At 45.2% G+C, this 15561-nt stretch overlaps 1 protein-coding gene and 1 pseudogene across 1 annotated transcript in view; both read left to right on the forward strand.

The window, feature by feature from the left end:
• Nucleotides 1–15561, forward strand: part of NXPE3 (neurexophilin and PC-esterase domain family member 3) — a 53561-nt gene that overhangs the window by 15171 nt on the left and 22829 nt on the right. Inside the window, exon 2 of the mRNA XM_066240895.1 lies at nucleotides 9381–9658. Coding sequence (XP_066096992.1) covers nucleotides 9566–9658 — 93 coding nt within the window. The 5' untranslated portion in view covers nucleotides 9381–9565. The remainder of the gene's footprint in view (nucleotides 1–9380; nucleotides 9659–15561) is intronic.
• Nucleotides 1756–4729, forward strand: LOC136311658 (calponin-2 pseudogene; annotated as a pseudogene).

Consider the following 15561-nt stretch of genomic DNA (forward strand, 5'->3'; position numbering starts at 1 on the left):
AATTGCAACCTCTCAACATTTCCATCAACAAACTGTTTAAAGTCTTTATGCAAGAAAGGTGGAACAAATAAATGGATGGCTACTGGTAATCATGATACCAACTGGATGAATAGAGAGACCCACCATCACTCAAGTTTGTGAACGGGTGAAAACATCATGGCAGTCAGTGAAGAGAAACCGTGGTACGGTCATTCAAAAAATGTGGCATTAGCAATGCAGATGGCACTGAAGATGGTATCATATATGAAAATAGTGAAGAAAGTGATACTGGTGATTGTGAGCAACTGAGCTTAAATTCTGACACTAGCGATGATGAGTTCCTGGGGTTCCTGGACAATTAGAAGAGTATTTCAACATTAAAGTATCTTCTCATTTGTTAATAACAGTGCTCATGGTTGTTAATACTGCTGTTGAGTTTACAGTGCTGAAATATTATTGTACATTTTATTAAATATTTTAACACACCATTTGGTTCAGAATTTTTTTTTTTTACTTTTTCTCAAAACTCTAGGTGCATCTTATGGTCAGGTGTGTCTTATGGAGCGAAAAATAGGGTATTTTGTATCCTGCTACTTTATTGAATTCATTTGTCAGTTTTAGTAGTTTTTTTTTCCTTTGGTGGAATATTTAGGATCTTCTATATATGGTATCATGTATGCAAATAATGACATTTTTACTTTTTTCTTTCTAATTTACATGAGTTTTATTTCTGCTTCTTGTCTGATTGCTGTGGCTAGAATCTCTAGTACTATGTTGAAAATGAGTGGCGAAAGCAGATTCCATGTCTTTTTCCTAATCTTAAGGCAACACTTGTAGTTTTTGCCTGAGTGTGGTGTTGACTGTGGGTTTGTCATATGTGGCCTTTATTATGTTGAGGTATATTCCTTCTTTTTTCACTTTGCTGAGAGTTTTTATCATAAATGGATGCTAGATTTTGTCAAATGCTTTTTCCGCTCCCATTGATACGATCATATGATTTTTATTTTTCATTTTATTTCTGTGATGAATCACCTTAATTGATGTGGGGATAACGTACCAACCTTGCCTCCCAGGAATAAATCCCACTTGATCATGATGTATGATCTTTTTATTATATTACTGAATTCAGTTTGCTAGTATTTTGTTGAGGATTTTTGCTTCTATCTTCATTAGGGATATTGGCCTATAATTTTCTTTCTTTGTAATGTCTTTATCTAGTTTTAGAATCAGGGTAATTCTGGTCTCGTAAAATGAGCTTGGAGTCTTCCCTCTCTTGAACTTTTTGAAATAGTTTGAAGAGGATAAGTGTTAGTTTTATTTGGAATGTCTGGTAAAATTCCCCTTTGTGTGTTGGGAGTTTTTAATTTTTTTTCCAATTAGAGTTTACTTTCAGTATTAAATATTTTGTATTGGCTTCAGGTGTATAGCATAGTGTTTAGACAGTCATATATTTTACAAAGTACGTATTCCTCCTGATATTTCTAACCCACCTGGCACCATGCATAGTTATCGCCATCTTACTGACTATATGCCAGTGCTGTACTTTACATATTCATGGCTGTTCTGTAACTACTAATAGGTACTTCTTAATCGCTTTACCTTTACCTCTTTCATCCAGTCCCCGGCCCTCCTCCTGCTAGTCATCACCAGTCCAGTCTCTGTGTCTCTGAGTCTGTTTCAGTTTTGTTTGTTCATGATTTTCTTTTTTAGATTTTACATATGAGTGAAATTATGTGCTATTTGTCTTTCGTAGACTGACTTATTTCACTGAGCATAATGCCCTCTGGGTTCATTAATGCTGTCACAAATGGTAAGATTTCATTCTTTTTTATGGCTGAGTAATATTCCATTGTATATATGTACCAAAGTTTAAAAAATATTTTTTACTGATATATAGAGAGAAATATTGATTTGTTGTTCCACTCATCTATGCATTCACTGGTTGATTCCTGTAAGTGCCCTGACCAAGGGTTGAATCCACAACCTTGGCATGTGAGGATGATGCTCTAACCAACTGAGCTACCTGGCCATGGCTACAACTATATATTTTCTTATCTACTGATGAACATGTGTGTTGCTCCCATATCTTAGCTATTGTAAATGATGCTGCAATGAACGTAAGAGTGCATATATTCTTCTGACTTAATGTTTTGCATTTCTTTAGATAGATATGTTGGGTGGTTTTTAATTACTGCTTGCATTTTGTTGACTAATTGATTTCTTTAGCTTTTCTGTTTTCTTGATTCAGTTAGAAGATTGTATGTTTCTAGAAATTTATCCATTTATTCCAGATTGTCCAATTTGTTTTTATGTAATTGTAGTTTTTTAAAATAATCTTTTGTATATCTGTGGTGTCAGTTGTTATTTCTTTTCTTCATTTCTGATTTTATTTATTTGGGTTCTCTTTTATTCTTGATGAGTTTAGTTCAGGTTCAGGGTTTATCAATCTTGTTTATCTTATCAAAGAACCTAGCTCTTGGTTTCATTGATCCTTTATATATATATAATATATATATGTGTGTATATATATATATTATATATATATTGTTTTTTTTTTAGACACCATTTAGTTTATGACTTCTGCTTTGGGCTTTGTTTGTTGTACTTTTCTAGTTCCTTTAGGTATAAGGTTAGATTGTTTATTTGAAAGTTTTCTTGCTTCTTGAGGTAAGCCTGTACTGCAATGAATTTTCCTCTTAGGACTGCTTTCACTGTCTCATTGATTTTGGATTGTTGTGTGTTTCATTTTCATTTGTTTCAGGTATCTTTTGATTTCTTCCTTGAGCTGATTGTTAACCCAATTTATTGTTTAGTAGCATGTTATATAGCCTCCATGTGTTTTCAGTTTTTTCTTGTTACTGATTTCTAGTTTCATATCATTGTGGTCAGAGAAGATGCTTGAAGACTTGTTTTGTGGCCTAACATGTGGTCCATCCTGGAAAATGTTGTATGTGGACTTGCAAAGAATGTATATTCTGCTGCTTGGGGGTGAAATGTTCTGAAAATGTCAATTAAATTCATCTCATCTAGTGTTTAACTTAAGGCCATTGTTTCCTTGTTTATTTTCTGTCTGGAAGATAGATCTATTGATGTTAAAGCCTCCTACCATGACTGTATCACTGTTGATTTTTTCCTTTATCTCCATCCAAATTTGCTTTATATATTTAGTTGCTCCTATATTGGGTACATAAATGTTTATAAGAGTTGTAGCCTCTTGTTGGAGTGGTCCCTTTATTATTTTATGATCTTTGTCTCTTATAGCTTTCATTTTAAAGTCTTAAATCTTTCATTTTAAATTGAATTTTTTTAATATCAGATTTAATGTCTTGTTTTTTCTTCTGTCCTATCTTTAATTGTTATTTTTAGAAACCAGCTTTATTTTAATATTTTTAAATTTTCTGGTGGACAAATTAGGAAATAAAGATGGATAAAAACAAAAACTGGCCAAGCGTGACAGCTGTCAACATTTAAGTTACGTGCTTTCATAAAGAGGTCTGTTTGGTCCATCGGGCTGCTGCTGCTGGTGTGAGTTCCATGCAGTTCAGTAGGGGTCTCTCATATGGGCTTCGGGCTGAGATCAAGAACTGGATTCTGTCCAGATATGACCCTCAGAAGGGGGCAGAACTTTGTGACTGGATTGAGGGACTCTTGGGTCTCTCTGTCTGTCCTAAATTCCAGAAGAGTCTAAAACAGTGGTCCCCAACCTCTTTTGGGCCACGGACCAGTTTAATGTCAGAGGATACTTTCATGGACCAGCCTTTAGGGTGGGACAGATAAGTGTCTCACGTGACCAAGATAAGCATCAAGAGTGAGTCTTAGACGGATGTAACAGAGGGAATCTGTTCATTTTTAAAAATAAAATACCGTTCAGATTTAAATATAAATAAAACAGAACTAATGTAAGTTATTTATTCTTTCTCTGCGGACCGGTACTGGCCCGCGGCCCCAGGGTTGGGGACCACTGGTCTAAAGGATGGAATTATCCTGTGTACACTAATGAATAAGCTACAGCTGGTCTTGATCCCCAAGATCGCCTGTCCGTGCAAATGTGGCAGGAGCTGGAAAACCTCGCCAGCTTCACCAAGGCCGTGGTCAGCTATGGCGTGAACTCTGTGGACCCTTTCAAGGCCAGTGACCTGTTTGAAAGTGCGAACATGACACAGGCACAGGTGTCTCTTCTGGCTCTGGCAGGCAAGGCCAAGACAGAGGGCTGCGGACGGGCGTGGGCGCTGCATCCAGTACTCAGAGAAGCAGGAGAAGTTCTCTGATGATGGCATCAACAAGGTGAGCCAGTGCATTATTGGGCTCCTGGTGGGAGCCAGTCAGGCATGACAGCCAGTCAGGCATGACAGCATATGGCACGAGAAGGCATCTGTATGACTCCAAGACCCATATCTTGCCACCTATGGACCACTCAACTGTTAGCCTGCAAGTGGGCACCAACATGGTGCCAGCCAGGTGGGACTGACGGCTCCTGGGACCTGTGGCACATCTGTGATGTCAAGTTGGGGGCGGACAGATGTGATAACTCCTCTATGTCTCTGCAGATGGGCTACATCCTGGGTGCCAACCAGAGCAGCCATGTCTGTGGCCTGGGCCAGTAGATATACGACCCCAAATCCTTCCCTCAACGTCCTGTGGCTGACAGGGCTCCAGAGTCAGCCAGCGACTGTCCAAGCCAGGGAAGGCTCCAGAGTGTACCTTCTGTCACCAAGAGGAGACAGGCTACTGGTGCGGTGTCTTCCCATAGCATCACTCCACTTGGAATTGGGGGTTCTCTGTGTTTTTATCTTATTTTTCTATGTGTTCAAGTGCTTCTAGCTCAGGACCTGTGAAGGCCAGATCCAGGTGTTTGCAGGGTGGGGTCCCTGCCAGGGTACATCCAGGTGGGAGATTTCCCAACAGGCTCTGGGCCAAGCTGTAGGGGGAAGAAGAAAGCTATGTAGATAGGAAAACTGGCCCCAAATGGCTTCTGGCCGCTTCTGCCCTCTTTCTATTCTCTGCTGATTAATTTGTACTTTACCCACAGAAATTTCAGGCAGTTTTAACAAAACAAAAGTAAGTTTTTTTTGGGGGGGGAAGTGGGGTGAGAATGCTGGAGGGGATGTTGGGAAGGAAATCCCCTTGGGAGAGGGCCAGGCCACAGTCCCCGGACAGTTTAGGCATTGTGTCTCCCATCCAAGTACTAACCAGGCCTGACCCTGCTTAGCTTCCGAGATCAGAAGAGATCAGGCGCGTTCAGGGTGGTATGGCCATAGACAGTTTAGGCATTGTGAAGGACTGGATTTCTCCAGGACACTCCCACACTGGGTCCCAGGGAGGAAACTCAGGCCCAGACAGGACTCTGGAGTTCCGAGCGGTTGAGGCAAAGCCCTCCGCCCGTCTCCACACTGCCCCTCTCTCCCTGCTCAGTTGTGCGCAGGGACTCCCCCCAGAAGGCCCTCCCTGGGACCTAGTGATTGATAGTGGGAAATACCAACTGTGGACTAAAGGCAATAAAAACGTCTTTTTAGGATAAAAACAACAGCAGCAAAAACGAAGAGGTCTGTTTGGTGCTCCTCAGGCTACATCTAGTTAGATATACAAATGGTCTCTCAAATCTTAATGCTCTACTTCAGGGGTCCCCAAACTACGGCCCCGCGGGCCGCATGCGGCCCCCTGAGGCCATTTATCCGACCCCCGCTGCACTTCTGGAAGGGGCACCTCTTTCATTGGTGGTCAGTGAGAGGAGCATAGTTCCCATTGAAATACTGGTCAGTTTGTTGATTTAAATTTACTTTTTCTTTATTTTAAATATTGTATTTGTTCCCGTTTTGTTTTTTTACTTTAAAATAAGATATGTGCAGTGTGCATAGGGATTTGTTCATAGTTTTTTTTATAGTACAGCCCTCCAACGGTCTGAGGGACAGTGAACTGGCCCCCTGTGTAAAAAGTTTGGGGGACCCCTGCTCTACTTGCTCCTAACAGGAAGTCAGGTCTTTTCCTGGCATGGTCCTCCATAATGCTTTTTAGTAGCAGTCCCTGGCCACGAGGCTCTTCCTGCATGTTTGCATTGCTGCCTGTAGCCCTGTGGTTCCTTTAGCTCTGGGGTCTGCCGCCCTTGCCAGCCTTCTCCACCCCTGACCACAGCTGTGCTGCTGCTGATTGGCTCTGCACCATACCGGCACTCTTTAAACTGAGGGTGTTCACACAGTACATGGGCGGTGCTTACCGTGTGCAGCTGAATTCCTGGGCAGTCTCATCTCTGGTCTTCTCTCTCTGGCCATCAGGGAAACCTTGGAGGAGGATGGCCCGAGATTAGAGAGCTGTCCTGACACAGTCTTTGGTGGGGATTTTGGAATGCCAAGCCCTCCAAGGGCAAGATGCGGCCCCGTCAAGCACTGTAAAGGTTTTAGTTAATCATCCTTCTCAGCACCTGAGCCAATGCTCTGCTAACCTGCTCACTGAATAAAGAAACAAATAAACATGATGAGGCTGCAGAGATCTGGGCTCTCAGTCCAAGAGGCTGGGGCTCCCCCTGGACCCCATCTTCATATGTATCTTATGTCTTTTTTCTTAAGTCCTGCAGCTCCTTCCTCTCATGCACACCCATGGCAGAGCTGGTCTCTGCAAAACCTGATTCTTACGGCCCTTGAGAAGGGTTCGTGCAGAGGGGCAGTTGGGGCCCTGGTGACAGAGTTATTTCCTCTATTTCAAAGCTGTTTCCTTCCCAGAATTCACAGGCCATTCCAGTCGGTGGCTACTCAGGTGTTGGAGAGAGGCAGTGTTGGGGGGGGGATGAAATAGTGAACGCAGCCCTTCATGGTGCCTGGCATCCTGAGGGAGGTGGCCAGGGTGTTGGAGGGAGGCAGTGTTGGGGGGGGGGGATGAAATAGTGAACGCAGCCCTTCATGGTGCCTGGCATCCTGAGGGAGGTGGCCAGGGTGTTGGAGGGAGGCAGTGTTGGGGGGGGATGAAATAGTGAATGCAGCCCTTCATGGTGCCTGGCATCCCGAGGGAGGTGGCCAGGGTGTTGGAGGGAGGCAGTGTTGGGGGGGGGATGAAATAGTGAACGCAGCCCTTCATGGTGCCTGGCATCCTGAGGGAGGTGGCCAGGGTGTTGGAGGGAGGCAGTGTTGGGGGGGGATGAAATAGTGAACGCAGCCCTTCATAGTGCCTGGCATCCTGAGGGAGGTGGCCAGGGTGTTGGAGGGAGGCAGTGTTGGGGGGGGGATGAAATAGTGAACGCAGCCCTGCAGTCCTTCATGGTGCCTGGCATCCCGAGGGAGGTGGCCAGGGTGTTGGAGGGAGGCAGTGTTGGGGGGGGGGATGAAATAGTGAACGCAGCCCTGCAGTCCTTCATGGTGCCTGGCATCCCGAGGGAGGTGGCCAGGGTGTTGGAGGGAGGCAGTGTTGGGGGGGGGGGATGAAATAGTGAACGCAGCCCTGCAGTCCTTCATGGTGCCTGGCATCCCGAAGAGGCGGCCAGGTTTAGTGGATTTGCCCCTCTTCAATTTAGGAGGGGGGCTGCCTCTGGCCTAATGTGAGGATGAACCTTTCCAGAACTTCTGGCACCTTAGTACAGTCTGCGGTATAGAGTAGGCCTTCATAATTATTTGTGGTGTGGAATGTTGAATCAACTTATATCCTGTAAAGAGCTAAGTATTGTGAGAGAGTCAGAAAGTATTATACATTGTTATCATTTTTTAATGAGGTATGGTTTCTTTTTTTTTTTAATATGGCTATAAATGCTCTAGTCGAGTTGGGGAGATCAGAAATACATACAAATACAGAGATCAGTTGAGACATGGAAATAGTAACTGCTGTGGGAATTGGAGGATGGAGAATGTGTTGCAGTAGTTTAGCCTTGTCTCCTTTACGAAGCGGGGTGAGGAAGGGGTGTCATGGTCCTTGTGGTATGGGAGTGAATTAGGGGAGTAGATGAGCAAGGGAACAGCGGGCTCACCAGGTCCAACAGAGCGCCCCAGGGAGCGCTGGTGCCGCTGAGGTGTTCCGAGACCTGGACCCGGACTGTTCACCCATTTCACTCTTACCTGTCCACCATCCCTCCGTGGAAAGCCTCGCCAGGAGCCAGCTGCCACTAGCTCTTTCTCTGCTTACCTATATCGGAGCAGCATGGAACTGGAGAGAGCATTCTGAATGCATCACACGGTCTGGAGAACAGGAGTGGCAGACTGAACCCTCTGCCTCCAGCAGCTGTGTGACAGGATTGGGTGTCCTGTCGCTGGTCACGCTTAGCTCCTCTCTCCTGTGGCTTTAGAGCAGGAGTCTTTCCTCCTGTGCGGGTTCCTCAGCGGAGGGAGCATCCGGACCACCCACGTGCTGGGGGAACTGGAGACCCGAGGGTGTCCCCTGTCTTCTCCCACACAGAGGGTTCCTCAGCGGAGGGAGCATCCGGACCACCCACGTGCTGGGGGAGCTGGAGACCCGAAGGGTGTCCCCTGTCTTCTCCCACACAGAGGGTTCCTCAGCGGAGGGAGCATCCGGACCACCCACGTGCTGGGGGAGCTGGAGACCCGAAGGGTGTCCCCTGTCTTCTCCCACACAGAGGGTTCCTCAGCGGAGGGAGCATCCGGACCACCCACGTGCTGGGGGAGCTGGAGACCGGAAGGGTGTCCCCTGTCTTCTCCCACACAGAGGGTTCCTCAGCGGAGGGAGCATCCGGACCACCCACGTGCTAGGGGAGCTGGAGACCCGAAGGGTGTCCCCTGTCTTCTCCCACACAGAGGGTTCCTCAGCGGAGGGAGCATCCGGACCACCCACGTGCTGGGGGAGCTGGAGACCGGAAGGGTGTCCCCTGTCTTCTCCCACACAGAGGGCAGCTCTGTTTGTGTTTCAGACTGTGTCCTGATGTTTGCACAGTTATTCCAGAGCTCCTCAGAAAATCACAATGTTTCCTTTTAATGCTCTTTAAATATAATTACTCCCATAATTTTAAATAACTTGAACTATAATGGAATTGAAGTGATTTTATTTACTTAGACTTCTGTAGAAATTTAAGTTATTATTTTTTCTCCTGTGTGTCCTGACTGGAATTGAACCCAGGACTCCTGCACGCCAGGCTGACACTCTACCACTGAGTAAACCGGCCAGGGCCTGAAATTTGTTATTTTAACTATGCAGTTTTTAAGTTTAAAGACATTCTTCTTTACTCTCTTAAAAGTTAAAACCCAAGTAGGTAGTCCGACCAGTACCATTGTGTTTACACAGAAGCCCAGGCAGGGTTGGCTTCAGTACGTTGTCTGGGTGTGGAGTAGCTGTCCCTGTGCTCTGGATGCTTGCTTTCTCCTGGCTGTGGGCCTTCGAGAAGGTGAAAGAAGAGGAAATGGGGTATCTTTCCTCTTACCTCATCCCAGGCTGTTAGAGTTGGTGATGTATTTTCTGTTCTCCCCTTTCTGCAGGAGTCTTTTGAAGAAAATGTGCTTCTTATATCCCAGCCTCTCCTTTATATGAAGAACTCTTCAGGATGCTAGCAGAAAAGCAAACTAAAATGAAAGCTCATCTGCTCAGAAAAACAAAGACGTGGAGTTTTAAGGAGTGAAGGTTGCATGGTGTCAGCCATGGATGATCAAGACACAGCCAGATAATGTGGGTCAATTTCTTTAAACTACGGCTTTTCTGCTGTCTGCTTGCAGTGTTGATGGTGGTGGTGCTGGTCATCAATGTTACTCAGGTAGAGGTGAGTACTCGCTGCACTATTTTATAACTAAGGGAACCAAATTGTGGAATTTGAGGGCTAACTACCTTAGGAAATGTTGATCATTAGGAAGCTTGTCCTGGTCACAGTTCTCATTCACATTAATTCAATTAGTATTTGAGTACCTATAATGGTTATAACCTGTTCCAGTCACCAAGGGTACAGTGGTGAAGACCACAGACGGGATTTCTGCACTTGTGGAGCTCCTATTCTAAATGTGCGTGGGAGAAAAAGATAGCACTAAGTAATTATATTTGTATAATAATAAGGGATAATTAGAGATTGTGAAAAGTGCTATAAAGAAAGAGAAGCGGGCTACTACTCTAGGGAAGCTTTAGATCAGTGGTAGTCAACCTGGTCCCTACCACCCACTAGTGGGCGTTCCAGCTTTCATGGTGGGCAGTAGCGGAGCAACCAAAGTATAAATAAAAAGACAGATTTAACTATAGTAAGTTGTTTTATAAAGATTTATTCTGCCAAACTTAGAGAAAATCTGACATAAAGTACTTGGTAAGTAATTATTATATATGCTTTACCTTGCTGTAACTCTGCTTTATAAATTTTATAAAGTAAAGTCACTTCCCTACTTTATAAATCACCATTACTGTGGAACCCATGGGCGGTTAGAAAACTTGACTACTAACAGAGATACAAAAGTGGGCGGTAGGTATAAAAAGGTGACTACCCCGGCTCTAGAGGACGATCCTTCCTGCCTCTTCCATTTCTGATAGCTCTAGGCGTTCTCTCCTCTTTTTATACGGATACCAGTCATTTGGGATTTTGGGCCCACCCTATTACAGTATGCGCTCATCTTAAATAATTACATCTGCAAGGACCCTCTCTCCAGTTAAGGTTACTTTCTGAGATCCTGAAGGTTAGCTTATCAGTGTATCTTATTGGGGGACACAGTCAATCTCCAACACTTCGTTTAGGGGTTCTGCAGCTCACCCACCTTCTTCCAGAGCTCTCCATTGGAGCTGCTGGAGATGATGAAGGCCTTCAGTCTGCAGTATGAATATGGAGCAATCTGAGGGTGAGCACTCCCCAGTACAAGGGTTGTTGAAGAAGATACACTGCTGTTATGCTCCTTCTGTACTAACGAGAGATTGCCCACAATGACCTTTGCTCACATGTCCTATCTGTGTTGATAGGATTTGAAATCATTATCATTATTAAAATGAAAATCAGCCTGACCTGTGGTGGCGCAGTGGATAAAGCGTCGACCTGGAAATGCTGAGGTCGCCGGTTTGAAACTTTGGGCTTGCCTGGCAAGGCACATATGGGAGTTGATGCTTCCTGCTCCTCTCCCCCTTCTCTCTCTATCTCTCTCCTCTCTCTCTCTCTCTCTCCCTCTCTCCTTTTTAAAATGAATAAATAAAAAAAATGAAAATCATATTATTAAAGTTACAGGTCATTGTTTAAAAAATTTTTATTGCCAAAAGCATGCAGCTCACTAGCGTGCCCTTAAACTTAACTGCAAATTTTAGTACTTTCTTTGCTCACCATTGCTTCTTGCATCCCAGACTCAGTTTTCTTCTTCTGAGTGTATCCTTTAACAGTTCATTCAGCAAGCATGAGTATAAACCTTTGGAATCTTTGAATGTCAGGAAATAGATTTATCTTCCAGTTAGTCTTGAATGATCATTTGGCTGGGTATAAAATTGTAGCTGCATGTTTGTTTGGTTTTTTTTGTCTCTCAGCACTTGGAAATATTGCTCCCTTGCCGTATTAAGTATTGCTGAGGAGAAGTCTGCTACCAGTGGGATTACTGTTCATTTACAGGCAATGTAAACCTTGTCTCTAATGGCTTTTTTTTTTTTTATAATGGCCTCTGTTTATTTATTTTAAAATACTTATTTGGGCTTCTAGTGTGTGCTAGGACTGCTCTAGATGCTTGGTGTGTAACTGTGAACAAGACAAGCCATAGGCACAAACAAGTGAGCCAAATCAATAAATCATATAATGTCAGGCAGTGACAACTGCTATAAAGAAAGACAGTAGGGAACGTTGCCAGAAAGAGTGCAGGGTTTTGCAGTAAGGTCTCTCTGAGGAGAGTCCTGAATGAGGTGAGTGATGGAGTCTTTCAAAAATTCATAAAGTTCCTTGAGAGAGGGCTCATGGCAACATGTAGGAGCTTGTTTCTGTTCCATCTGATCTGTGTTGATTAGTCCTGCAGGGTCAGTGGGCCTTCTAACCTGCTTATCTGGGCTTGGAAATCTTAGAGAGTCTTGTTCCTTTGGGTTCTGCACCTTTGTACTGCCCAGCCGCATGCAGCATGCGGAATGTTTTAAGGTAGCACATTTATGCAAACTTAATATTTATTCATTTTTTAACCAGTGCCAAATATCAACTGTGGACCCCAGTTGTGGGTAGGAGATGCCCAGGTCCCCTCCCATGGGAATGAGTGTTTCTTCCACCTCCAGGGCCACCCTCTCTTCTCGGGGACCCTAGGCCACCCCAGGTCCTGTACTTGATCCCTGTCTCAGTGGACTCCAGCTCGGAGCAGTGTCTCTCATCAGGCTCCTCTCCCTCGGAGCAGTGTCTCTCATTAGGCTCCTCCCCCTCAGAGCCGTGTCTCTCATCAGGCTCCTCCCCCTTGCGTGTCCCTGTGTCTTCCACCTCCAGGGCCACCCTCTCTTCTCAGGGACCCTCGGCCACCCCAGGTCCTGTACTTGATCCCTGTCTCTCAGGGGACGCCAGCTCGGAGCCGTGTCTCTCATCAGGCTCCTCCCCCTTGCGTGTCCCTGTGTCTCCCATCTGCCACCGGGGTGAATGTGTCCTTATGTCCAAAATGTCCTGGAAGCTCTGTCATTTTCCATCATCAGCTGTGGGTCAGGTGTCCCCAGTTAGCCCTGTGGGCACTCCACACCCAGAGTCCCCAGAGCCCAGCTGGCCTCCCGGGCTTCGTCCAAACGCCCCGTCAGAAGTGTTTGCTACACAACAATGCCAATCATACATAGAAATACATCAAATCAATACCTGTACTCATACAGTGTTGTATGTGAAATGTTTTTCAGTGTTAGGAAGTGTCTGATTCTGTGGACTGAGAAGACTTCAAGGATGCCTGAATGTTCAAATTGCAGGTCCCTTTTGGGGAAAGTATGTCCAAATAACTTCAGGATCTGTTTTTATTGGCCACTTAGAATGCAAAGCATGTTATTTGTAAACTGCTGAAATCTGAAAACACAACAACCTAGGTTAAATAAGTTTCCCAAAACTGTGTGTGCCGATTTGAGCTCTGTGCTTGCAACAGAAGAACAAGCTCCTAAGACTCCTGTCAGGGACCCGGCTGTTCTGATGATGATCTGTGTGCTCTGACGAACTGTTCAGCCTCAGTTGGTAACATCCCTCTTTTTTTCTTGGTAAGGGTTTAAAAAATTCTAGAATAGCTGCCTTTTGCTAGTCTCACATGAACACTCTGGTTCCAGAGGTTTCCTGAGAGGCACTTAGCACACGTGGGGCTCCATGTTCACCCTTCTCACTTTCACATGCTTCTGAAGTCCGCGTGGACACGCGCACCATGCCGTGTCTGTTGACCATCAGGAGGAAGGTGTGTGAGCGCTTCTGATGTCTTGATGAATTCACTTGCGTTGACGTGACCAGGCTTAAGGAACTTGGTTTATCCTGGACAGGAAGCGGCTCCCCCCCCCCCCCCCCCGTGTGCTTCTGTTGTCACCAGGATTGTGCTGGGACGCTGCGTGGCAGGGGCTCAGGGCAGAGAGAGGGGGCGATGGTGGGCAGAGGTGTGATGGTGACTATAAGGAAAAGGTATCTCAGGACTGACAAATGAAGCAGGCAACTCCATAGATTATAACAGGCTTTATTATAGGGTCATTTGCTTACGGGAAGATTGGGTCAGAGTACAACAGACAACTCAGCAGTTTGCATATTATTCTCTACTAACAGATCCCTGATGTAGTACTTTTTTTTTTTTTAATAGTATACCCTGGGTGCTGATGGTTGATGAGAGAAAGGACAAAGAATGTGGTAGCTCCAGGAGCCATACCACCTGGTGGCCTTAGATGAGTCTTCCCGGGTTGATATTTATCTCAGTTGTAGTGACAGTGTAGCTATTACTAGTAAAAATATTTATGACTTCATTTTAAGGAACATTGGATAATCATCAACTAGAAAGCTTTGATAGAAAGCTTGGTGGCCTTGGCCAGTGGCTCAGTAGATAGAGCATCAGCTCAGTTTATGGATGTCCCAGATTCTGTTCCTGGTCAGGGTACACAGGAGAAGCGACCATCTGCTTTTCCTCTCCATCCCTCTCCCCCTTCTCTCTCTCTTCTCTTCCTGCAGCTGTTCACTAGGTTGGTCTGAGCATGGCCCTGGGCGCTGAGGATAGCTCTGTTAATTCCAGCATCAGCCCCAAATGGGGGTTGCTGGGTGGAGCCTGGTCAGGGAGCATGTGGGAGTCTGTCTGACTATCTCCCCTCCTCTTAAAAAAAGAAGGAAAGAAAGAACGCTTGCTAAGGGTAGTGAGGTTGGTCAGAGGTCTCAGCATGCAACTTAAAAAACGAAATGAAATGTGGAATACAGATCAGGAGTTAGTTTTGTTCATATCAACATCTGTGTGCCCCCCCCCCGCATCTGTGTGCCCCCCCTCGCATCTGTGTGCCCCACACAGTCTTACTGCCCGTTTTCCGGGACCATGTATCAGGAGTCCCTAGTGCCGATATCAGGAGCTGTCCTGCGTGCTTATACCACAGCAGCAATGCAAGCAGCAACAAGAGCACAGTAAGCCTGCTTACTAGGCATAAGTGGGTCCCCAAAACAGCCAAGTGTCGTTTCCCAGGGAGAGAAGCAAGCCAGCAGCTAAATAGTCAGCAAAGGAAATCCGATCAGTCTTAACTATAGCATTTTTCATGTGGGATCAGAGGTCAGTAATGTTAGGTTCATGAGAAAGAATATAGTAATTTCAGCATACGAGTTCAACCTGGGGAAGTTTGCTAGCCAACCTCCATTCAAGTGTCCCCTCCAGTGGTTTGGTATCTCAGGGAGTTCAGAATGGTAGCGGACGTTGGCCCCCTTTTTTTTTAGCTCTGGCATCAAAACATCAAGCTGTAGCTTCCTAACAGATGTGGTCAGTGGAACATCCCATGTAGCAGTTCCCAAGTGTTGGTAGGGAGATAACCCATGCTGGCATCTGCCACTTAATTTCCTAACTGCCTTCCTTGGCAATGACCTTTGCCCACTTGTGCATGGTGGAGGATTACAAAAGGGCATGTAGCTGTATTTTAAAATACCATGCTTTTGGGGGAATGGGGACAGTACCTTTTTTCATTGATGAGGGCATGTCATGTAGGGGGCTCTACAGTAGGGGTTGAAGTGGTCTTGCAATACATTGGCCCCAGAATGGTGTGTAACTCATTGCCCAAGAGACTTGTGGAGAGAGCAGTGTACTGTTGCAAATATGCATGCCATTTCCTCGAGGGAGCCGCTTGGGCAACAGCTGGAGTGGGTCTTGTACATAATCCTTCTGTCTACTCTTTGATTGGAGGGATCTTCTCACTGTAACTGGCTGCTCTATAAGGGTATATCTGATCTCTGCCCTCTTACATATTTGGGACCAAAACTCAAGGGGCACTTGCTCCTTTGCTGTTTCCGCTAGAATGCACAGCCGTGCTTTCTCAGGTTACTGAAACACCCATGTCACATGGCAGCCCTACCTGTGAGATTCCCAACGGCTTTTATCTGTTTGACCAGCTCTTGGTTTCCTGGATCTTTTGTATGTTTTTTAGACTATTTTGTTTATTTCCACTCTAATCTGTATTATTTCTTTCCTTTTACTCACTTTGGCTTTGTTGTTTTTATTTAGTTCCTTTACATGTAAGGTTAGATTATTTATTTGAGATCTTTTTTGTTTGATTCTTTTTTTTTTT

Source organism: Saccopteryx bilineata, chromosome 8 (assembly GCF_036850765.1).
Source record: "Saccopteryx bilineata isolate mSacBil1 chromosome 8, mSacBil1_pri_phased_curated, whole genome shotgun sequence".
Classification (NCBI taxonomy): Eukaryota; Metazoa; Chordata; class Mammalia; order Chiroptera; family Emballonuridae; genus Saccopteryx; species Saccopteryx bilineata.